This window comes from Panthera tigris, chromosome D4 (genome assembly GCF_018350195.1).
Source record: "Panthera tigris isolate Pti1 chromosome D4, P.tigris_Pti1_mat1.1, whole genome shotgun sequence".
Taxonomy (NCBI): Eukaryota; Metazoa; Chordata; class Mammalia; order Carnivora; family Felidae; genus Panthera; species Panthera tigris.
In genome coordinates, this window is record NC_056672.1 from 40,414,980 (window position 1) to 40,439,847 (window position 24,868).

At 39.5% G+C, this 24,868-nt stretch overlaps 1 protein-coding gene across 8 annotated transcripts in view; it reads left to right on the top strand.

The window, feature by feature from the left end:
• The first annotated feature begins 1,032 nt into the window (after positions 1-1,032).
• CCDC171 (coiled-coil domain containing 171) overlaps positions 1,033-24,868 on the top strand; it is a 301,409-nt gene continuing 277,573 nt past the window's right edge. For 4 of the 8 annotated variants that reach the window (XM_042964351.1, XM_042964356.1, XM_042964355.1 and 1 more), the window contains exons 1-4: positions 1,573-1,657; positions 3,424-3,478; positions 7,944-8,099; positions 18,044-18,179. In XM_042964351.1, the coding sequence (XP_042820285.1) occupies positions 8,056-8,099; positions 18,044-18,179 (180 nt within the window). In that variant the 5' untranslated portion in view covers positions 1,573-1,657; positions 3,424-3,478; positions 7,944-8,055. Of the gene's footprint in view, positions 1,052-1,572; positions 1,658-1,684; positions 1,982-3,423; positions 3,479-7,943; positions 8,100-18,043; positions 18,180-24,868 lie in introns of those variants that run through there. The other 4 variants (XM_042964352.1, XM_007098534.3, XM_042964354.1 and 1 more) reach the window with 4 other exon arrangements.

A 24,868-nucleotide genomic window follows, 5' to 3' on the forward strand; every position in this document is an offset into this window, starting at 1 on the left:
GGTAGGTATATAGTCTGTATTCAATAAATACTGAATGAACAAATAAAGATTGCAAGGCTTCATTCTTGGCTTGAAAAAGTGCAATAATACCTTTGCCATTTATCCTTGCCATACAATATTCAATTTTGTGATTAAAAAAACTTTTTTTAATGTTTTATTTTTTTGTATTTTTGAGAGAGACACAGTGTGAGTGGCAGAGGGGCAGAGAGAGGGAGACACAGAATCCAAAGCAGGATCCAGGCTCTGAGCTGTCAGCACAGAGCTGGAGGTGGGGTTCCACCCCAAGAATTGGGAGATCAAGACCTGAGCTGAAGTCGCCCCTTGACCCACTGAGCCACACAGGAGCCCCAATTTTGTGATTTTTTAAAAAACATAAATAAGTCTTATAAATATTTGAAACTTGTGAAGCCAAACAAGCCCTAATCTCATTAGTCTGTTGTAATTTTCCACTGCATTTCTAAATGTTAGAGCGGGCTCGTTTTTCCTTTCCATAAACTCTTTGAAGTAATTATCCTCTTTCTGGCAAAATTAATAGGAAGGGGGACGGGCTTCCTTTTTTAATCTAAGTGAAAACTCAAACCAATTGAAGTTTCAGTGTTACAGGAATCAAGGATGTTTTAATCTCAATTTATATTTGCATTTATGACCGTTGGCTTTCCCCAAGGAGACACGGAAAAGCCGGCCCCTACACCTGGTTTCAGGTTGATTACAATTAACATGGCACAATTTTAGCATTAAAGGTTCATTTTGTGTCAAACGCCTTTTTGTGCGGAGGAGGTGGAGGTGGTGAAGACAAAATCCTCAATCAAAATCCCCGCCAAATTGCATTGTTCTTTGGGGAACAGGCTTTCAAATGCCAAGGAACAAAAGAGGGTTTGGTTTTCCAATCTTCCTGGGGCGGCAGCAGATTGTGAAGCAGCGACCGGAAGAAACCAAAGTATAAATTATCAACTGGAGGAAGGCGCGTGTGTGTGCGCGTGCACTAGGGGGCTTGGAGGAAGACTGGAAAGAGATGGGAGCACGTTAAGGCTCTGAGGACTTTTTTTGCAAGGTACCTCGTTACGTAATATTTATAATGAAAGGCGCTGCAACAGTATCAGCGCGCTGACCCGTATTTTCCCGGCCCTGTTTACCACCCCAAGCTGGGCTACAATGGGGATGGGGGGAGGGAACAAGAAGCGTCTGGCAGGCAGAGAGCAGGCTAAACAGCGGGAAACCAGCCACTTGCGCAGAAGCGGAGTCCCGAGAATTTCCGCCAGGCTTTGGCACCAATCCACAGACCCCGAAGGGCTCCACTGGCCTTAGGATCCGCAGTTTAATGCACAATCGGGGATCCAGCCTAAGATTTTTTTTTTTTTTTTTTTTTTTTTTTTTTAGTAAACGCGGAAAGGGTTTAAGGCTTAGAAAAATGCACTGTCTGTCGGCTCTGGGATTCTGAGACTGGGATTCTGAGGTCCTGGGGACCTCACGCTGAGAACAGCACATTGGAGCGTGGGCCAGGCTGTTCTCGTGGCGGGAGGGACGGGCGCGGCGCGGGAATGCGCGCGGGCACGGGCGCGCCGCTTCTCAGCAACGGCGCATGCGCCTGCTCGCCTTCCAGCGCGGCCGCGCAGCTTCGCGGGCTTAGCTCTTCCAACCCGAGCTCGGCTTTCTCCGAGTGCGTATCCCGGAGCTTCGGGTCGCGGGAGGCGGGAGGAGAGAGGTCGGCTGGGGCGGGGCCGGGAGGCCTGCGAAAGTCTGCGAAGGTCTGCGAGGGAAGCCCAGTCTCCGGAAGTGGCCGTTGTAAACACTGTCTCCCTAGGGCTTGTCCACTCCTGTGCCCCTTCTCTATTCGTTCCCCCTCCCGGGTCCTAGAGTCCGTCGGGTTCCAACAGTTTTTGCTCTGACCCCCGCGATCGGCCTAGACCTCTTTCTACCATTGAGATTTGGAGCTGCCCCTGGGGTCTTGGGTGTCTTGTCTGGACCACGGGAGCCCCCTGAGGTAACCACGGGGTGTGGGGGCTTCGAGGCGAACGACTTGGTCGGGGAGGTGTTGAGAGGAACGGTATGGGTGGCTGCAGTGAGAGTTATGGGGAACCCCGAGTTAGTTTGTGGTTGTCCTGGGACTGTTGCTGTCGTTTGTGGGGACACGCCTCCAGCTCCCTGGGCTCGGCCTCTCCGCATATTTGGGGGAAAGATCCCCTTGGAGCATCTTAATCTGAGACCGCTGCAGAGGCACCCAGAGGACTGAATAGGGACCCAGAGGGCATGCCCTTGCTTCTAAGGTTTACAACTCCTGACTACCGAGCTATTCCCCTCCGATAATCAGTAAGATCTTGGAGGACAAGGACCACGTCTTTTTCATCCTTAAAAAAAAAAAAAAAAAATGCCAGCCACACATTAGACACTGTATAAATGTTTGATAAATAAAGAATGAATTGTGTTAGGCTGTTATCTGTAGCTTCCACTGCTTACTTTCAGGACTCTTAACAGATGTAGAAAATTTGGCTGTTTTTCCAGGGCTGTACATTTTCTACAGAAGTAGAGCCTCCTTTTGACTGTTCTTTATTTCATCGTGATAATTATCCTAGGCAAATAAATATTTTTTCATTTTAAGTAGATCTCTCATGATTCTGCGTAAGTTTACTCACCAATTTCAGTTGGTGCTCACCTCTTTCGAATACAAAACACATCGATGTTTTGTATAGTTCACATAATTTTGGAGAGAAGATCCTCCCATTTGTCACCTTCCATTTTGTCACCTGTTTTATTGAAGAGTTAGTGCCTAACAACAACAAAACGATGGTAGAGCAGAAATTACAGTGGTTTCTCATGAAATGAAGAAGAAACAAAGGCAGTGCAACCTGCTAAGAGGAAAGAAGGGAGTAGTTTTAATCTGGAGCTTTGTGTATTAGTCCTGGTATAGAGTTTTATTAGCCTAGTAACCTAAGGCCAATCACCTAAGCATACTAGACATTAGATTCCTTATCTGTGAGATTAGGAGGATAGACTTGGTCTTTAAAGTCCTATTTAATTCTAAAATTCTTTGATTGTCTCAGCCCCCTTGTCATGGTTTGTTTTGATGAAAGAACCAGACATCCTTTTAAAGGTGAAATATAGAAATCTGCAGATAGAATTCCCCAACACAGATGTTATTATTAAAGTCAGCATTGTGTTATGAAAAAGGGTGGGCTTAGGAGTCAGCCAGAGGTGAATTTGAATTCTAACCCTCCCATTGAATATCTTTATGCAAGTTACTCAGCCTCTCCAAGCCTTAGTGCTCCTTATCTGTGAAATGGGCATAATCATCTCATAGACTGTCGGGAGGATTCAGTGACATCAGGGTATGGTTCGTGCAGTAACTGGCCCATAGTAAGTGCTCAATAATAGTGGCTTTTATCTTTTCATTCCCCCCTCCTCCCTTTTCCCCCTGGATCTGTACAGACACACTAAGAGATGAATACATTCTGGATGATCCACTGAAGGACTCGACTGTGAGGTAGGAAAACTTTGTACCAGCAGTGGCTCTGAAATCTAAAGTAGAATTGTGTTTCTGGCTGGTATTTACTCTTAGGATGTCTAGATCATTGATCCCTTGGTCTCAATTGCCCCATTACCTATTTCTAAATAACTTGTTATTGAAGAAGGATATACATAATATCCCTCATCTATTTTAGTAGGAATGGTGAGAATAGTCCAACTCCACTACCAACAGAAGATTAATCTGCTAATACATTAACATAAAAAGCTGAATTAAACTTTGCCTTTATCGATCACTGCTACAGGATAGCCTGGTTTGGGCCCAAGCCTGTGGTAGTGCATTTGGATTGAAAATCCACTGGAGATCTGAGTCCTCCTTCATTAGGAAGCCCCTGACTTGTAGTTAGTTTGGATGGGGTAGGGGTGCAGGGAAGAATGAGATGTGTTTGAAAAATCTGCAGTAGTGAGTAGAAGTGCTTCCCTGACAAGCAACGCCTCACATGTTCTCTGGCTGGGCATGAACCATGTCTTGAAGGCCAGTGGCAAGGCACACAGCAGACCTATGGAGTCAGCCAATATGGGCTTGGATCCAGACTCTGTCGCGTACTAGAGACTTGACTTTGGACAAGTGATTGAATATTTTTAAGCCCTAGTTTCCTTAGATAGAAAGGGGGGACGTTAACAATATCTCCCCCTCGGGATTGGTATAGACAGAAATCAGATAATCTCTAGAAAGTTTTTAGCACTCTGTCTGGAGAGGGGATCTTTGTTACAGTTGTGATGATAGTAGGAGTGGCTTTGAGGTATCATAATTTGTTTATAGATAATGGCGTATTGAGTGTTTTCAAAAGGAAAGCATTATTTACAGAGTTAGATACATATTGGAGGAAGGCTGATGTTGATTGCATGTCATAAGAAATTTGTAATTACTCGTACAGATTAGCTAAAGTGTTTATTTTAATTTGTGGCATCTCACAGGAAGTTTCAAGTAAAGCTTGGAACGCATTATGTGAGGAACCTGTAATTCTTTGACCTAACTCCTTATTTCATTGACATTTTCATTACTGTACCTAGCTACTTGCCTCATCATTCGTTATCTTCTTTTCCTTTTTTTAAAAAAAGTTTATTTACTTTGAGGAGAGAGCATGCACGTGTGCAGGGGAGAGGCAGAGAGAGAGGGAGAGAGAGAGAATCCCAAACAGGTCCCACACTATCAGCACAAAGCCCAATGTAGGGCTTGATCCCACGAACCATGAGATCAGGACCTGAGCCAAAATCAAGAGTCAGACACTCAACCAACTGAGCCACCCAGGCACCCCTAATTATCGTTATTACTTTTAAAGTTTATTTTTATTTTTGAGGTGGGGGAGGGGCAGAGAGAGGGAGACACAGAATCCTAAGCAGGCTCCAGGCTCTGAGCTTTCAATACAGAGCCCGATGTGGGGCTCAAACCACAAACCGTGAGACCATGACCTGAGCCAAAGTCGGATGCTTAACCGACTGAGCTATCCAGACGCCCCTAAAGGAGACTTTAGATAGGCTTTTTTTCTTTTGATGATGAATTTAAAAAATTGGGGTATAACTTACATCTCAAAATTCACTGTTTTAAAGTGTACAATTCATTGGTTTTTAGCATATTCACCACGTTCTACAACAATCACCACTATCTAATTCCAGAACACTTCCATCAGTCCCAAAAAGAAACCCAGAACACTCCCCAAAAGAAACCTCATACCTATTAACACTCAGACCCAGTTCCCCTTCTCCCTGTCCTCTGGCAACTACAAATCTACTTTTTGTTTCTATGTATTTGCCCATTCCATACATTTTATATGCATGGAATCACAATATGTGGCCTTTTGTGTCTGGTTTCTTTCACTTAGCATACTGTTTTCAAGGTTTACCCATGTTGTGACACATATCATTACTTAATTTTTTTTGAAGACTTTATTTGTGAGTAACTCTACACCCAACATTGGGCTTGAACTCAATGGGTTCAAGAGTCGCATGTTCTACCAACCGAGCCAGCCAGGTACCCCTACTTAATTCCTTTTAATTTAGCTTTCTTGGAACAACTTTATTAAATTTGGTAAACTACCTCTTCCCATACTTCTCTGCCCAAGATAAAATCAAAACACAACACAACGGACATTATTAAAGCCCTATCCTTTTCCTGTGAGTTAGGGGTTCTGTTTGTGCATTTTGTGACACATATGTATACGTGTGTGTGTGTGTGTGTGTGTGTGTGTGTGTGTGTGTGTATGTGTTTCATCTTTTTCACAAAAATAGAAACATTTTATATATCTGATTTTTAGCCTTGGACATTACTGTTAAGTATAGAAGAGTTTGTTCTTTTTAGGTTTTAACTCTTTAACTTCCATTGTGTATTGTGAGGACAGTTTCTCTGAAGTCTGACCTTTGGGGGCACGGTGGTAAGGTGAAAAGATTTGGGGACTCAGTATCAGAAGAGCTTGATTGAGTCCTTAGTATCCACCATTTAGTTGGTGACTGGCTTACGCAAGTCGTTTAGCCTTTTTGAATCAGATGAGTTTCCTCAGTTGAAGTGAGGATATAAACCTCAGGTAAGATAATCTTTGCATTGCAGTGTCATAGGGGCCAGGGTTCTGCGTATGAAGCACAGGTACAGGGTTTGGCACTGTATTAGGTGATCAATAAACTGACAGTGGTATTTGTTTGTCTGCCACTCTTTCCAAACTTAGTCTTTAGGGTCCATGGGGAAATAGAATTCTTCCCTCCATGTTGGTAAAAATTCCATCTTTGTCTTGGGTCACACTATTGCAGTATCAGCTAAATCACTGATTGTTTTTAAATATCCCTAGGTGTTTGTCTGTAGGAATCATTACTAGGTTCTCAGCATTGAGGTTCTGTCTCCATCTTGATTGGCAAAGCAAAGCAATGGCCTAGACCAAACTGCAGGAGGAAACAGGGCCAGGAAATCTCAGAAACAAGCCACCATAACTTTTAACGCACAAAAACAACACAAAATGGCATTCCATGAAGTCAGAAAAGCTTGCCTGAAGTTTGTCCCATTCTCAAAGTTTGTGTTCAGTAAAAGAGGGTAATAGAGAGTAGGGTTTGTGCTCAGTAACAGAAAGGTACAGTGACTGAGAACTGTATATATGCTGGATGTATTATTTCTATCTCACATATATGAGATTGATGTAATTATTCCCTCCTTAAGGTTGAGGAAACAGGCTCACACGGTAAGCCACTTGCCCACGGCAACACTCATAAAGATACTTAAAGGCATCCTAAGTCACATCTCTCCAAGTCCAAAGCTATGGTCTTTCTGGGATGTTGCACTTCTTCTAGGGATACCAAGGGACACTTCTGGGATCTTGATTATTTGTATCTGTTTGGGCTTAATTATTGTTATCTCTGTTTAAAATATTTCTCCAGAGATTCCTTTATAAATATAGTAAAGCAACTTTAAATAGTGGGCTTTGTATAATTTGGATTATCTCCCATAGAAGGGGGTTCCAGAGAGGTCAGTGTAAGTGACAACTACTCTCTTTATTCTTCCTTCGTCCCTTAAGAGAAGGACTTTAAAAATTACCATGAGATCATTTGTTGGGAGTACTTTGGTCTCTTTGATTGTAGCATTGCATTAAAAGTATCTCACTTATGCCCAGCGCCTGGGAGGCTCAGTTGGTTAAGCATCTGACTTCAGTTCAGTTCATGATCTCATGACTCCTGAGTTCGAGCCCCGAATCAGGCTCTGCATTGACAGTGTGGAGCCTGTCTGGAATTCTCTCTTTCTCCCTCTGCCCCCCAACTTGTGTGCATGCTCTCTCTCAAAGTAAATAAATAAGCTTAAAAAAATCTCATTTATGAAAAAGGCTTTAGGGACTTAAAAATGTCCCTGGACTTCACTTTCTTTCAAACTGAATTCTGTTCCCTAGAAATAGGTTCTACATTCCTTTTCTAGTTCAAGAGTAATTGGTCACTATTTAAAAAAATTTTTTTTTAATGTTTATTTTTGAGGGGGAGAGAGAGAGAGAGAGAGAGAGAGAGAGACAGAGAGACAGAGGGGTAGGGGTAGAGAGAGGAAGACACAGAATCCACAGCAGGCTGCAGGCTCTGAGCTGTTAGCACAGAGCCCTACTCGGGGCTCAAACTCATGAACTGTGAGATCATGACCTGAGCTGAAGTTGGGTGCTTAACTGACTGAGCCACCCAGGCGTCCCATTGGTCACTATTTTACTGAGATAATTTTTCCTTTTATTAGAGAAATTAGAATAATATAATAGAAACTTGTTACAAGAAGGAATATTTTTTTAACATTTTGCCATTTTTGCTTCTAATCTATCTTAAATGTAATAGCTTTTAAAAATATGAGTATTTAAATGTGTGTTATGCAATAATTTAAAAAATACGAGTAAGTTGAAGAAAAACACGAAAATCACCCGTAGTCTCAAGACTCACATATATAACCACTGTTATATTGTTTACTATGTTAACAGACTTCAGCCCATCTAACCTGTAAGCCACAGACATCTCAGAAGGTTTTAATCATCAATAACGAAGTATATCATTGAGAAACAGTGGGCTATTGTGAAAGTTGGAAGACTTACCATGAGTTTAAACACTTTGAGTGATGCCCCTGTTGATACCCAAAGGTAAGCCTCCAGTCTCTTCCTTTTGTTGAGGAGAGCTTTTGGGTCGTAAGCAGCAGGGAGAAGTGGTTGGGGCTGCTGACTGTAAGGATTCTCGAAGTGTGCTAAGGGGGGGGCGAGGCTTTGTGTGCCTGGAGGAGCAGGCAGGATGCTTCACAGGCACCAGAACAGTCTGTTTTCCTTGGTTAACTCATCCATGAGAGTCAGAGTGTGTGTGCTTTCTCCTGTCCTTAGAGAATTGCTTATTCGTTTCTACTTCTCTAAATCTTTTGTCCTCATATTTCTGCGGCTTCACATTTCTCTGTGGTCCCTCCTTTGGTCAGCCCTAGTCTCGGTGGCTCTGGTTCTTCCTTCTTGCCCCGGTGGTAGTTCACGACTTCTGGTCAGGCATTCCTTTGGTTTTAGCTCCCATCCCAACTGTTTTTACTTGCAGTTTGTATTCCAAGAATTGCTGTTGCTTGTCTCTTTTGCACCCCGGATATCAGCCTTTGGGGGAGGTGCCTACTTTTGGTTGATTCACCTCTAATGTGAAAAATATAAAACTCTAAGTCTGTCGTGTAAAACTGAGTCACTTTGGGGAGTGCAACCCAAAGGGTGGTTTACAAAGGAACAAGTACAGAAATTGAAAGTGTTTAGAAACTTTTATAATCACGTAACAGAGTAATTTTCTGTTCGTGGAATCTGGTAATAAAACACTTGGGGTTGTATTTTATCTGTTTTTAAAATTGCACATTTAGTTACTCATTTTATATATATTTTAGGAGCACCTTGGTGGCTCAGTCCGTTGAGACTCTGACTCCTGATTTCAGCTCAGGTCATGATCCCGGGGTCGCGGGATTGAGCCCTGCATTGCGCTCCATGCTGAGTGTGGAACCTGCTTCAGATCCTCACTCTCTCTCTCCCTCTGCCCCTCTCCCCTGCTCATGCTCCCTCTCTTACTCTCTCTAAAAAATTAAAACATATTTTACATTTTACAAGAGCATCATGTATGGGGTTGAGGAGAATAGTGCTGGCGCATGTTTAGTTTGAGAAGAACTGATCTAGACTCCTTTTCAGCCAGGATGTGTGGGTGGGGCAAAGACCATGACTAACATGTACTTCAACTATAAATAGGATTTGCTATAGAAACATTTTCCACCTATCTTTAGAAGCTACCTTAAGTCCTTTCCGGAGAAAGGTAGGGAATAAAATATAAACTTTTTATTTTGCTGAAAGCCTTTTCACTTTTGGAGGGAACATTTTACCACATAGATATTTATCTGCCATGATTTTTAATGACTAAATCATTCTTTAGAGTTCTAGAATCTGGCTAAATGAAGTTAAACTTTGCTATATACCACTAATTTACTTTTTATTTCTATAGATTTTCTTTTTCTGAACAATTCATATAAATGGAATCACAATATGTGGTCTTTTGTGTCTGGCTTCTTTCGCTAGGCATGTTCTTCAGGTTTATCTTATTGTTAACAGGAATCAGTATTTCGTTTCTTTTTTATTGCTGAATACTATTCTGTTGTATGGATATAGCACATTTTGGTTACCCACTCACCAGCTGACGGACATGCAGGTTGTTTCCACTTTTTGGTTATTATGAAAAATACTGTTATGAACATTTGTGTACAAGTCTTTGGGTGGAGGTGATTTCTCTTGTGTAGATTCTTAGGACCAGCATCACTTCATTGTACAGTAAGTTTATGTTAAATTTTTTTTTTTAAGTTTGTTTACTTGAGAGAGTAAGAGTAGAGGAAAGGGCAGAGAGGGAGGGAGAGAGAGAATCCTAAGCAAGCTCGTCGCTGCCAGCACAGAGCCCGATGTGGGGCTCGAATTCACAAGACTGTGAGATCATGACCTGAGCCGAAACCAAGAGTCCGGCAGACCTTTAACCGATTGAGCCACCCAGGCATCCCTATGTTAATTTTTTTAAGAAACTGCTAGGGGTGCCTGGGTGGCTCAGTCAGTTAAGCGTCCAACTTTGGCTCAGGTCATGATCTTGCAGTTTGTGAGTTCGAGCCCTGCGGCAGGCTCTGTGCAGACAGTGTGGAGCTTGGAGCCTGCTTTGAGTTCTGTGTCTCCCTCTCTCTCTCTCTGCCCCTCCCCTGCTCAAGCTCTGTCTCTCTCTCTCAAAAATCAATAAATGTAAAAAAAACATAAAAGAAACTGCTAGATTGTATTCTAAAATGGCTGAACCATTTTACATTTCTACCAGCAATATATGAGGGTTTTAGTTTCTCCACATTCTTGCCAATACTTATTTTCTGATCTTTTTAAAAAATTTGTTTTAATTCCAGTGTGGTTAATTAACTTGATGTGCTATGTTAGTTTCAGTTGTACAATATAAGTGATTGAATTTTTTTGATTGACTTTTTGATTATAGCCATTACAGTGAATGTGAAGTGTCATGTTATGATTTTAATTTATATTTTCCTAATGAGTAATATGTTGAGCATCTTTGTATGTGCTTTTTTTTTTTTTTGCCATTTATATATCTTCATTGGTGAAAAGCCTATTCAGATCTTTTGCTCATTTTTAAATTGGTTGTCTTTTTGTTACTGAGCTTTAGGAGTTTTTTATATATTCTGGATACAAATCTTTTATCAAATATATAATTTGCACATGTTTTCTCCCATTTGTTGCCTTGGCTTCATTTTCATTTTCTTTCTTTCTTTCTTTCTTTCTTTCTTTCTTTCTTTCTTTCTTTCTTTCTTTCTTTCTTTCTTTCGAGAGCCCAAGTGCGTGTGTCCACATGCGGGCAGGGGAGGGGTAGAGAGAGAGAAAGAAATCCCAAGCAGACTCCTCACCCAGCATGCAGCCTGACCCCTGGGCTTGATCCCATGACTGACTGGCTTACTGACCGACTGACTGTGAGATCCTGACCTGAGCCAAAATTAAGAATTGAACACTCAACCCCATTGACTTCATTTTCTTAATAATGTCTCTTTGAAGTGCAAATGTTTTACATTTTTTTGAAGTCCAGTTCTTTTTTTTTTAAGTATGCTTCATGCCCAACGTGGGGCTTAAACTCACAACCCTGAGATAGTGTCACATGCTCTACTAAATGAGCCAGCTAGGCACCCCTCCAAGTCTTTTCCTTTATGGACTATGCTTTAGGTTTCATATCTGTGTATTTATGAAATCTTTGCCCAACTTAAGGTCATGAAGATTTTTCTCCTATGTTTTCTTCTAAAAGTTATATAATTTCAGTTTTTACATTTAGGTCTGTGCTCCATTTTAAGTTATCTTTTATGTATGGTGTGAGGTAAGCGTCTAAATTAATCTTTTTGCATGTGTGGATAGCCAGTTGTTTCAGAACTATTTGTTGATAAGACTGCTTTTTCCCTATTGAATTGCCTTGACACCTTTATTGAAAATTAATGGGCCAAATATAAATTTGTTTCTAGTCTCAATTATGGTACATTGATCTACATGTCTTTTCTTAATTTAATTCCATGCTATTTGTTTGATTACTCTAGCTTTGTAGTAAGTTTTGAAATTAGGAAGTCAAAGCTCTCCCGTTTGTTCTTTTTAAAGATTGTTTTAGTTATTCTGAGTCCTTTGCTTTTCCATGTAAATTTTAAGATGAGCTTGTCAATTTTTTACCAAAAAAGCCTTCTGGGATTATGAGAGGGACTATGATGAATCTGTAGATCAATTTGGAGATGATTGCCACCTTAATGGTACTGACTCTTCCAGTGCATGAATGTGAATGTGCATTGTCTTTCATTTATTTAAATCTTTAATTTCTTTAAATAATAATTTGTATTTTCACTATAGAAAGCTTACACTGCTTTTGTTAAATTTAATCCTAAATCTTTTTTTTTTTGATGCTATTATACATTGAGTTATTTTTTTAAATTTAATTTTTGAATTGTTCACTGTTAATATATGGAAATGTAATTGATTTTTGTATATTGATCTTACATTCTGTGACATTGCTAAAATCTTTTTAATTCCAGTGTTTTTGTTTCTTAATGAATTTCTTAGGATATTCTTAAAGGATCATGTCCTTTGCAATTAAAGATAGTTTTACAGGGGTGCCTGGGTGGCTCAGTCGGTTAAGTGTCCGACTTCAGCTCAGGTCACAATCTCACGGTCCGTGAGTTCGAGCCCCGTGTCGGGCTCTGTGCTGAGCGCTCAGAGCCTGGAGCCTGCTTCCGATTCTGTGTCTCCCTCTCTCTCTGTCCCTCCCCCGTTCATGCTCTGTCTCTCTCTGTCTCAAAAATAAATAAACGTTAAAAATAAATAAATAAGTAAATAAATAAAGATAGTTTTACTTCTGGGGTGCCTGGCTGGCTCAATTAATAGAGCATGTAACTCTTGATCTCAGAGTTGTGAGTTCAAGCCCCACATAGGGGCATAGAGCTTACTTAAAAAAAAAAAAAAGACAGTTTTACTTCTTCCCTTCTAATATACATTCTGTTTGTTTGTTTTCTTTCTGCATGACTGTACTGCCTAGAACCTCCAATAGAAGTGGACATCTTTGTTTTGCTCCCAGTCTTAAGGGAAGCTTTCAGTCTTTCACCAATAAGTATGCCAATTGTAGGTTTTTCATAGATGCTTTTTATCTGATTGAGTAAATTTTCTTATATCCCTAGGTTGTTGAGGTTTTTTTTTTTTAATGTATTTTTTTAACATTTATTTATTTTTGAGAGAGAGAGAGAGACAGAGTGTGAGTGGGGGAGGGGCAGAGAGAGAGGGAGACACAGAATCTGAAGCAGGCTCCAGGCTCTGCGCTGTCAGCACAGAGCCTGATGCGGGACTTCAACTCACGAAACATGAGATCATGACCTGAGCCAAAGTCAGATGCTTAACCAGCTGAGCCACCCAGGCACCCCAAGTTTTTTTTTTTTTTTTTTAAATCACAAATAGGTATTTAATTTTGTCAAATGCTTTTTCTGTATCTATTAAGATGATTGTGTAATTTTTGTCTTTTAGTAAAATGGTATATCATGTCAATTGATTTTCAGACATTAAATCAACTTTCTATTTTTGGGATAAATCCCACTTGGTCATGCTGTGTAGTCATTTTAAGATGTTGTTGGATTTGGGGGGCGCCTGGGTGATTCACTCGTTTGAGCATCCAACTTCAGCTCAGGTCATGATCTCACAGTTTGTGGGTTCGAGCCCCGCGTCAGACCCTGTGCTGACAGCTTAGAGCCTGGAGCCTGCTTCGGATTCTGTGTCTCCCTCTCTCTTTGCCCCAACCCCGCTTGCACTCTGTCTCTCTCTAAAAATAAATAAACAGAAAAATATTAAAAAAAAAGATGTTGTTGGATTTGGTTTGCTAATGTTTTGTTGAGGATTTTTTGCATCTCTATTCATGAGGGAAATTGGTCTGTAGTTTTCTTTCTTGTGATGTCTGACTCACTTTGATCTTAGGTAATGCTGGGTTAATAGAATGAGCTGGAAAGTGTTTCTACCTCCTCTAAAGTTAGGATTGGTATTATTTCTTCTTTAAATGTTTGGTAGAATTTACTAGGGAAACCATCTGGACTTGGGCCTTGTTTTTAGATTTTTTAAAATTATAAATTCAGTATCTTCAGCTGTTATGAGTCTATTCAGATTTTGTTCGTTTTGGGGTTAGTTTTGATAATTTCAGTCTTTCTAGGAATTTGTTCATTTGATCTACATTGTCTAACTTGGCATACAATTGTTCGTAGTATTTATTATAATCCTTCTAGGTTGGCATTCCCTCTTTCATTGTTTATTTTTATAATTTGAGTCTTTTCTCCTTTTTGTCAATCTAGCCAAAGATTTATCAAGTTTGTTAATCTTTTCAAAGTACCAAATTTTGGTTTCATTGGTTCTCTCTATTGGTTTTTTAGTTTTATTGAAAAAAATTAACTTTACATATATACATTATTTAAAGAATCTAATGTTCTACAAGACTTACTGCTATTAGGAAAAATGACAGTACTAATTTGCTTGATCACTGTCTTGATCCCTAGAAACAATCATTTTCAACTCTCCAAGATGATTTATATTTAAAAAAATTATTATTAAAAAAATTTTTTTAATGTGACCCTCAGAATTTTTTTTTTTTTTTTTTTTTTTTTTAATTTTAGAGAGAGAGTAGGGGAGGGGCAGAGGGAGAAAGAGAGAGAATCTTACGCAGGCTCCATGCTCAGTGCAGAGCCTGACTCAGGGCTTGATCCCACGACTCTGGGATCATGACCTGAGCTTAAATCAAGAGTTGGACGCTCAGTCAACTGAGCCACCCAGGTACTCCTTAAAAAAATTATTTTTAATTTTATTTAAAATTCTGTACTTTCTGTGTTGAAGTATAGTTGACACACAATGTTACATTGATTTCAGTACAAGATAGTGATTCAACAAGTATATATGTTATGCTATGCTCACTAAAAGTGTAGCTGTAGCTACCATCTGTCACTATACTCTGGGAAGGGGCCAAGCTAATCTCTGTGTCATTCCAATTTTGGTGTATGTGCTGCCAAAGCGAGCACTGTCACCATACTCCGAGATGATTTTTAAAATCTGTATCTCTTAAAAATTTTTTGAAGTTTATTTATTTTGAGAAAGGGGGAGGATGAGTGGGGGAAGAGTAGAGAGAGGGGAATGAGAATCCCAAGTGGGCTCTGTGCTGACAGCAGAGAGCCCGATGTGGGGCTCAAACTCATGAACTGTGACATCATGACCTGAGGCGAGGTTGGACACTTAACTGACTGAGCCACCCAAGTACCCCTGTATCTTAAAATTTTTTTTATATTGGTATTAGATTTTTCAGGTTTAGCCATTATCTATTGACTACAGAAGATCATAATTTCATTTTCATTCATGCTTGCCTCCTTTTTCTGTCCCCTTTATTAATATTGCAATCTTGGTTAGTTTTCAGTGTTTATGGTATTATAATTTTGGAAACTTTCTAGTTGAGCCTCTGAGTATTTAGTTTTTTCTCTCTTGTACATTGTTTTTCTTGGATTTGATAATTGTTTCATTGATTGTTTAGTTTGCTTAATTTCTATGAATTTATCATGACTTCAACCTCATGTTCCAACCAAGTTATATGATAGTTGAAATATTCTGGTTTATTTTTAATTTTAATGCCAGCATACTTCACATACAGTGTTATGTTAGTTTCACTTGTACAATATAGTGATTCAGCAATTCTGTACATTTCTTAGTGCTCATCCTGATAAGTATGTTCCTAAATCCCCTTCACCTGTTCCACCCATACCCTGGAAGTATTCTGTTGTGTTCTGTTTGCATCTTCTTCAAGAAATCACTCCTGGAAGCTGTGGCCAGTCCAGTACTCCAGCTGGGACAGATTGGCGTTTAGTGCTGTGCTTTACTGGCCAATTATTACCTGGTGCTCCTTTCTTTACCATCCTGGAAGTCCCTTTGCTGCCTTTTTTTTTTTTTTTTTTGGTCTTACCCTACTTTTGGGATCCCCTGTCTTTCTCAGTTTAGGTCCTTATTTTAGTGGAATCTTCCATCAGCCACTTCATAGGAGGTAAATGTTTTGGTGCTTTGTAGGTATGAACTAGAACTTTCTCATTCCCTTGTCTTTGAAAAGTAACTTGTTGGGCATAAAATTCTAAGTGGAAATTATTTTCCCTTGGAATTTTTTTTCAGGCATTCAGGAGATTTTTCTTTCACATTTACTTATTTGGCCTTTCTTTTCTTAGTTTGTGTTTTGATTTCCAAGAGTTCTTTTTTTTTGTTCTCTGATTATTTCCTTCTTTATTACATTCAGTTTTTGTTTTATGGATATTAGACCTTCTCTTTTTGTCTGAAGATATGTTTTTTTCCTCTTTTTAAAGCTGTCTTTCCCCTGCATAGTCTTTGAGGACTCTTCCCCTACCCCCACAATTTTGTCTCTTTCTAACTCTTGCTTCCTAACTTCTGGTGATCCTTAGCTGTCTGTTCACATTTAACATAGGGTGATGCCTGGGTGGCTCAGTCGGCTGAGTGTCCAACTTTTGATTTCACGTCATGATCCTAGGGTCATGGGATTGAGCTCTGTGTCGGGCTCTGTGTCGGGCTCTGTGTCGGGCTCCACGTTGAGCGTGCTGCCTGCTTGGGATTCTCACTCTCTCTCTCTCTCTGCCTCTTTCCCTCACTCACGCTCTCACTCTCTCTCTCTCTCTCTCTCTCTCTCTCTCTCTCTCACTCTCTCTCTCTCTCAAAACAATAAAAAATAAAAAAAAAATGTAGAGGGGTGCCTGGGTGGCTCAGTTGGTTAAGCATCTGACTTCAGCTTAGGTCATCATCTCACGATTAGTGAGTTCAAGCCCTGCATTGGGCTCGCTGATGTCAGTGCACAGTCTACTTCAGATTCCCTGTTCCCTTCTCTTTGTACCCCTCCCCTGCTTGCACTGTCTCTCTCAAAAATAAACAAACATTAAAAAAAATGAAGGCAGGGCCTATCAAGCTGATTGGAAGCTCAGTGGGTAAGACTTTGTGTTTGTGGCATTCTCTGTAGGATGATGTAGTTAAGCTGTTCATTGGAGAACCCCTAGCATCAGTGTCTTTAGGTCTTTTTCACCTTGCTCGTTAGATTCTCTAGGGAAGATCCTTCCATTCTCTCCTTGGCTGCCATTGTTCTGACAGGCAAGATGTTTTAGAAGACCTGGGCTCTCACTTATTACATAATTTTTGACTTGAGTCTCCTATTTTTGGTGTGAGGTTTTACACCATTTGTATCTGATGTCTCTAATCCAGAGACCTTCTGTTTTATCCTCTCCAGGGAATAAACCCTTACCTAGTGTTCTGCCAGAGTGGGGAAGAGATTGGTACCCAGTTGTGTCATCTGTAGGGTACAGAATCTGAGGATCTCATTTGTTTGGCAGACTTTCAACCAATTATCTTGTTTTCTGCTCTACTTTTATCCCATTTGCAAAGCTGTTGTCAATTAATTGAGCTTTTGGGGGCTCAGGTGTAAATCGGGTTGCTTTCTCCACTTTTGGCTTTATTTAAAAAAAATTTTTTTTTAACGTTTATTTATTTTTGAGACAGGGAGAGACAGAGCATGAACAAGGGAGGGTCAGAGAGAGGGAGACACAGAATCTGAAGCAGGCTCCAGGCTCTGAGCTGTCAGCACAGAGCCCGACACGGGGCTAGAACTCATGGACCGAGAGATCATGACCTGAGCCGAAATCGGACGCTTAACCGACTGAGCCACCCAGACGCCGCCCCCCCCCCCCCGACTTTTGGCTTTAAATTCAAATCTCTTATGTAAATCAATGACCACTTATCCAACTGCTTTCTAACTTCTAATATGTTATTACTGTTTTCTCATCTTATGTGTTCTTTCTCCTTGTGGATTTTTCTCTCTTAATTCTCTTTGCTGATATTTTCATTAACTTTCTAATTTTAATTTTGGGGAGAGAGTGCTTTAGTCTGCTGTTATTTTTTTTTTTAATAAATTTATTTATTTATTTTGAAAGGGAGGGAGAGAAAGCGCAAGTGGGGGAAGGTCAGAGAGAATCCTAAGCAGGCTCCATGCTGTCAGCACAGAGCCTGACGTGGGGCTTCATCTCATAAACTGTGAGATCATGACCTGAGCCGAAATCAAGAATTGGATGCTTAACCAATTATAACTGAGCCACTTAAGCACCCCTGGTCTGCTATTTTTAAGCCTGAATCTATATTGTTACTTACACTTCATTTTGTAATATGTATTTATTACATTTGCGGTAAGTAAAATATAGTATTTAAAAAAATAAAAAGAATTCAATATTTTTCAAAGCTACACAGCTTGTGATAGGATCATTCTTTAAGTACCATCTTGAAATGGTGGTTTCTTTCTAGCCGTACACTCCTTTGTATTTCTACCTAGATTTTGCGATCAACACTTTTTATTAGGTTGTAAGTTTCTTTAGGGCAAAAACTGTATCATGTTCCTTGTGATTTCTGAAAAATAAGTTATTAGAATATCAGAAATGCTAGAGATTATACTTAGAATTATATTTTACTATCTCATTTTATAGGCTGAAGAATGCCTCCTCTGATGTAAAACAAATGTTTAAAAGTGAAACAGACTTGGATATTACTGCTGATCTCAGAAAGAAACTTCATCGGGCTAAGAAAGAAAAATTAGAAATAACAACTAAGCACAATGCAGAGGTAGAATTTTGTTCTCTCAAATAATGTTAAAAGCAGAGTTTGATTATTTTTGATTTCACTTCATGTTACAGACTCCATGTTTAACATCCCCATGACATTCTTGTGCTTAAAGAGAATTATAAGAAAGAAACAGGTTTTTTTTAATACAGTGGAATTAAAGTACTTAGTTTAATGAATTATGTTTATTTGTATGTTGTCTTAAATTTATTTTAATTAATGGGTTAAACTTGATAAAAAATTAATTGATGAATGACTGTAGTGACTAAAGGATTTGTAAATTAGACATTTTTGAAATTTTAATTTAGTTTTTTATGGCTCAATTGTGGAATAGTCTTAAGTAGATTTGAGTATGGAATTTTTTTTTTAGGAGAGAGAGCAACAGAGAGCGTGAGCATGAGTTGGGGAGGGGCAGAGGGGGAGAGAGAGAGAGAGAGAGAGAGAGAGAGAATGAATCTTAAGCAGACTCCACACCCAGCATGGAGTCTGATGTGGGGCTTGATTCCGTAATTCTGGGATCATGACCTGAGCTGAAATCTAGAGTCGGACACTCAACTGACTGAGTCACCCGGGTGCCCCATGGAATTTTAAATTACAGTGTAATTCAGGGGTGCCTGGGTGGCTCAGTCGGTTGAGCATCTGACTTCGGCTCCGGTCATGATCTCGCAGTTCGTGAGTTTGAGCCCCGTGTCGGGCTCTGTGCTGACAGCTCAGAGCCTGGAGCCTGCTTCGGGTTCTGTGTCCCCCTCTCTGCCCACCCCTGATTGTGCTCTGTCTCTCTCTGTCTTTCAAAAACGAATAAACATAAAAAAAAATTAAAAAAAATACAGTGTAATTCATAAATTATCCTAGTTTATTTTTGTATTATTATATCATTATATCTTTTATTAGTATGTATGTATATGTATAAATAGATATTTCATGTTATATGTATATATTTTAAAGATAGTACTTTCCCACTAAGATAATTCATAAATTATATGTTTATGTCTCTTCTGTCTGTTGTATTTTTCTCTGTTTTCTTGTTTTTCTCTGTTTAAATCTTTTTTTTTTTCTCTGTTTAAATCTTACAAGTTCTTTAAGCTTAGCTTAGCCTGGTGTGGTGGGAAGAATATCAAGTTACACAAACCTGGACTCATTTCTTGGCCCTTCCATTTACAAGATATGTGACCTGCGAGTTATTTATCCTGCTCATCATTGTTTTCCTACTGTGAAATGCTGGTCTCAGAGGGTTGTTGTGATAAGGGAAATAACATTTATAAAGTGTACACTGTAACGGTAGCTGTAATTTATTGATATTTACACATAAACAGTGTATTTACCTTCCTTCTTTGTTAGATTCTGATGCTGTCCTGTCAGGAAACCTTTTAAAACCTTCCTAGGTGAAACTAATCACTCCTTTCTTTGCTCTCCTACATCTTGTTACCGTTATAGATATTTTGGACCTAAAACATGTATTTCATGCTTACCTGCTCTTCATTCGTCTAAACTTCTTCAGAGCTGGAAGCAATGGCCATGCTTTGTCTCTGTATCTTCCATTTCTCACTGACACATAGTAGGCCCTCAGTGGCTGTGTGTTGAATAAAAAAAACCAAACTTTTTTTCAGGTTATTTAAGGAACAGTAGCTTCTGATTAAAATAACAAGCCATGAATATATGACTGTTTTATTTGTACTTTCAGTGGCAGTTGAGGTAATTTTAAAGGGTAATTGAAGTAATTGCTTTTATTTGCATTGTAATATTATATACTGAATATGAAGTGATATTTGTTAAATGTATGTTATTTATAATCTTCAAAATTTATTTTTTAAAACCAAATGTACATTTTACTTGAGAATAATTGTGTCATTATAGATAATCATTCATCTATACTCTTTCACAACTATTCACAGGTGTCATCAGAAGTCTCACTTAGACCATACTATTCTCTCCCTCTTTTTTTTAAGTTTATTTATTTATTTATTTATTTATTTATTTAGAGAGGAGAGAGAGAGAGCGAGCAAGCACGGGTGAGGGGCAGAGAGAGAGGGGGACAGTGGATCCAAAGTGGGCTCTGTGCTGACAGCAGAAAGCCCAATGCAGGGATCAAACTCGTGAACCACAAGATCATGACCTGAGCCGAAGTCGGATGCTCAACCGACTGAGCCACCAAGGCACCCTGCACTATTCTCTTTTATTTGATCAGAATGTTTTGAAATATGTGTTCACATTAAAGAGATAGGAAATTATTTCAGGGAAGAAAGATAATTCTCTCACAATAGGCAGTTACAATTGGTTCAACTCCAATTTCATATTACTATTCATTTTACTGTTTCAGTTATTTGTTTAGATAATTTTAAACTCATATAGTTAATTTTTTTAGCCACATAATCTCTAAATATGTCCCATTATAAAGCAAGGCAGAGAGGAATGAAATTATCTAAAAACTAAGGCCATATATTAGCTTTATCAGATACTTCCAATGCTAACACACATCATGTTGGTGATCGGCCTAAAACATCTTTAAAATCTGGGCCACCCAGCTGGCTCAGTCAGTAGAGCATGCGACTCTTGATCTCAGGGTTGTTGAGTTTGAGCCCCATGTTGAGTGTAGATATTACTTAAAAATAAAATCTTAAAAAAAAGTCTATGTCCATTAGTGGATGAATTGATACAGAAATGCATGTGTATATACACACACACACACACAGAGGAATGTTATTCAGCCATAAAAAAGAATGAAATCTTGCCATTTGTGACAACATGGATGGATTTAAAAAAAAATTTTTTTTAAACATTTATTCATTTTTGAGAGTGAGACAGACAGAGCATGAGTCGGGGAGGGGCAGAGAAAGAGGGAGACACAGAAACAGAAGCAGGCTCCAGGCTCCGAGCTCTGAGCTGTTAGCCCAGGGCCCGACGCGGAGCTCGAACTCACGGACTACGAGATCATGACCTGAGCTGAAGTTGGACGCTCAACCGACTGAGCCACCCAGGCGCCCCAATATGGATGGATTTTGAGGGCATTATGCTAAATGAAATAATTGTCAGACAAAGAAAGATAAATACAGTATGATCTCATATATGGAATCTAAAAGCAAAAACCAAATAAACAAGCTCAGATACAGAGAACAAATTGGTCATTGTCAGAGGTGGGGTGCAGGGAGTGGGCAAAATGAGTGAAGGGGGTCAAAAGGTACAAACTTCCAATTATAAAAGAAACAAGTCATGGGGCTGTAATATGCAGCATGGTGATTATAGTTAATACTATATTGTGTATTTAAAAATTGCTAAGACAGTGAATCTTAAAGTTCTTATAACAAGAAAAAATTTGTAATTATGTACAGTGACAGATGTTAACTAGACTTATTGTGGTGATCATTTTGCAATATATACAAAATATGAAATCATGTTGTGCACCAGAAACTAATACAATGTTATATGTCAATTATATCTCAGTAAAAATAAACTAAAATACATATCTTTAAAATCTCTAGGAATTTTATTGTTGTGGGTTCTTGGACGAGTTATCTAATTTTTATGAGCCTCAGTTTTCTTTGATAGGTATGGAAAGACCAGATTTCTGTTGAGATTTACTAGTAGGCAGAGGGTATGGAGAGAGGGATTGCTTGTAAGACTCACTGCTTCCAGATGAGACTAAGTTGTGTTGATGTGGATGATTGGATGGGACAATGCCACAAGATTTTCAGTGTTGCTGTGGTTGTTAGAATCATTTGAGCACAGTAATACAGATGTGTGAAATAGGATATGCAAGCATGAAGCTATTCAGATGTCTCCTTGGCCGAGACGGTGATGATAGAGCAGGAAAATCTAGAGAAATGAGAATGGGAGAGGATAAAAAGAGCAAAAAACTTTCTTTAGCTAAAAGGTCCTGGGAACTTAGGACCGACAAAACAGTAGACTTTTTAGGCCTCAGGACCTGAAGATACTGTTTGACTGATCCAGCCAGGCCCCTTAAGAGTAGGGGTTCTTAAACTGAGGTCCTTAGAAACAGCGAAATCAAGGAATCCATGTACTTGGATGGTTTTATTAAAAATAAAATTAAAAATTTTTTTACATTTATTCGTTTTTACATAACTCATTTTGAGACAGAGAGATGGAGCATGAGTGAGGGAGGGGCAGAGAGAGAGGGAGACACAGCATCTGAAGCAGGCTCCAGGCTCTGAGCTGTTAGCATAGAGCCTGATGCGGAGCTCGAACCCACCAACCGTGAGATCGTGACCTGAGCTGAAGTCGGACGCTTAAAATTGACTGAACCACCCAGGCACCCCTAAAAATAAAAAATTATATTTGATGTTTATTACCCTCTAACTCACATTAAGCATTTCTTTCAGTTATGAAAGGCATAACCCAGTTAGCCCTCCTTTAACAAGCCATAGTGGTATTAGCAGTACTTTTGACTTTATCCTCACTAGAAGTCACAGACCTACAATTCAGTTATAAAAGTATTTCAAAATATTGTTTATACTTGCCACTACTTTGAAATGACAGTGGTTGTTAGACCTGTAAGTAGAGCTTGTTGTTCAGTGTGCTATTAAAGAAGTACATGATGGCATCACAAGTTTGCTTTTGTCTTATATATTTGATTTTATACTTGGATTCTTCTTGTTGTGTGTTTTATTTTATGCATTTAATTACATTATCCTGAGAAGGCTCTGCCAGATTGCACAGAGGGCCATGGCATACAAATTGTGAAAAACCTTTCTTATAGAGGCTGAGGCATGCTCTAGGGGGCATACACGTAGATACGGGGGATGACATAGTCGGTTGAGCGTAAAGGTGTTAAAGAACGCAGACATGTTTTAAAAAGGAGGGAGACACCATTTTGTGGCTGTTGCATGTATTGAAGCTTAAGCGAGAAAACAATCTCATGGGCAGAGGATATGTTTCTCTTAGCTGTGTGGGTAGCTGAAGAAACCAAATATGGTCCAGTCAGGAAAAAAGAGGGACGTTAATAGAGGGAATTGGTTGTACACATGATGGAAGACCTAGGAATCCAAATAGGGAGTGATGAGGCCATTCAGATTAGTAAGAGCAGGAAGCCCCCACCACCTCTAGGCCAGAGGGCAAGTGGGAAGAGGTGATGTGATCAGAGTCCTGAAGTTGGGGCTGTCTGGTGGAAAGTAGAGCCATGGTAAGGGCTGTTCAGTGTTGGGGTGTTGGAGGGGAGGGATGGGGACATGGACCTCAAAAGAGTGCAGCTACCGCCAGAGATGCTGCTGGAAGTAGAGCTATTTGGCGGTGGAGCATGGGAATCATAGAATAGAGTAGAGCGGCTGAAGGGGGTTGGGGAATGGATCTGAGATCAAACGGGCAAATGGTTGGCAGTCCACATCTTATGCTTCAGCGTTATCACCCTTATACTCGTATGTAACTCCCATACGGTAGTACCTTCCAGGCTGCAACTCAAATACCCTCTGTACAAAGGTGCTCCCACACTCACCAAAATGGGCTTATTGGTCATTGCCTCCATCTCACAAATGGTGCATATCGTCACTACTGGGTCTTTATGTTGGGTGCCTCATGAATTTAATGGAAAAGTTATTACTACCGACATTTTTTTGTATGATGCCAGACGGGAGGGGCAAAGAAAAAAACCACTAATATATATATATATATACATGTCTTTTGAGCACTTGAAATGTGACTAGTCTGAATTAAGATGTGCTGTAAATGTAAAACACTAGATTTCAGAAACTTGGTACAAAAAATGCAAAGCATGTCACGAATCATTTTTCATAGGATTACATGGGGAAATAATGGTAACCTTGGATATATTGGGTTAAATAAAAGATTAAAATTAATTTCATGTATTTATTTTTACTTTTTAAAATACTGGTACTAGAAAATTTAAAGTTATGTACGAGACTTGCCTTATGTTTCTATTGGACAGCGCTGCTTTAGATGGCTGCCCATGTCTTTAATTCCTATGTACGCCGTAATCAGATACCACCACAAATACTGGGGGTCAGACTGCTATGATTACTACTGTAATCCTGGTACCTACTGAGTACTGTGCTGGTTAATTGCTACCACTTGGACTTTGCCACTCTGGAAGTCCATTATTTCCATCGAAACTGGGGAGTTCATTTCAGTTGTGATATATTCCACCATTATCTCCACCATCTCCTGTAATCTCTGGCACATAGAGATTAGCTGCCAGAGTTTTCTAAGGGTGCTTACGTTTTCCACTCCAGTGTATTTTATAGCATTTAATTAGGAAAAGAATATCCTTTGCACTCTTGAAGAGGATGTAGTCGGGGAAAGAGGAGGTTTTGGTTTGCTCACGATGAAATCACACCCATCTCCTTAAATCTCCATATTATGTCAGGAAAGTACTGGCATTTTGACTTTATTAAGTGATTGTAGGCTGGTGTTAAGTTCAGCTTAACAGTCACCCATCCTAGTAAACTGTTGGAACTAGCTTATTAAGTCCAAATCAATCCTATGTATGTTCTGCACATTCCTACTAATACAAGATTAGCAAGATTTTGCATTTGTTTTGCTACATAAGCTATTTTTCCTGGAGCAGGCTGCGTATTTCTCCTCCTTTGGCACACTAACATCTGGGTCAATCTATGGTGACAAAGAGTGGTGGACGTGGGTCTTCGCAAATCCTCTTGCAAGGCAACTGTTTCAGGCGCACTCGTTAGTAAGTCTTTAAGCAAGAGGCTTAATAATAATAAGCAAGG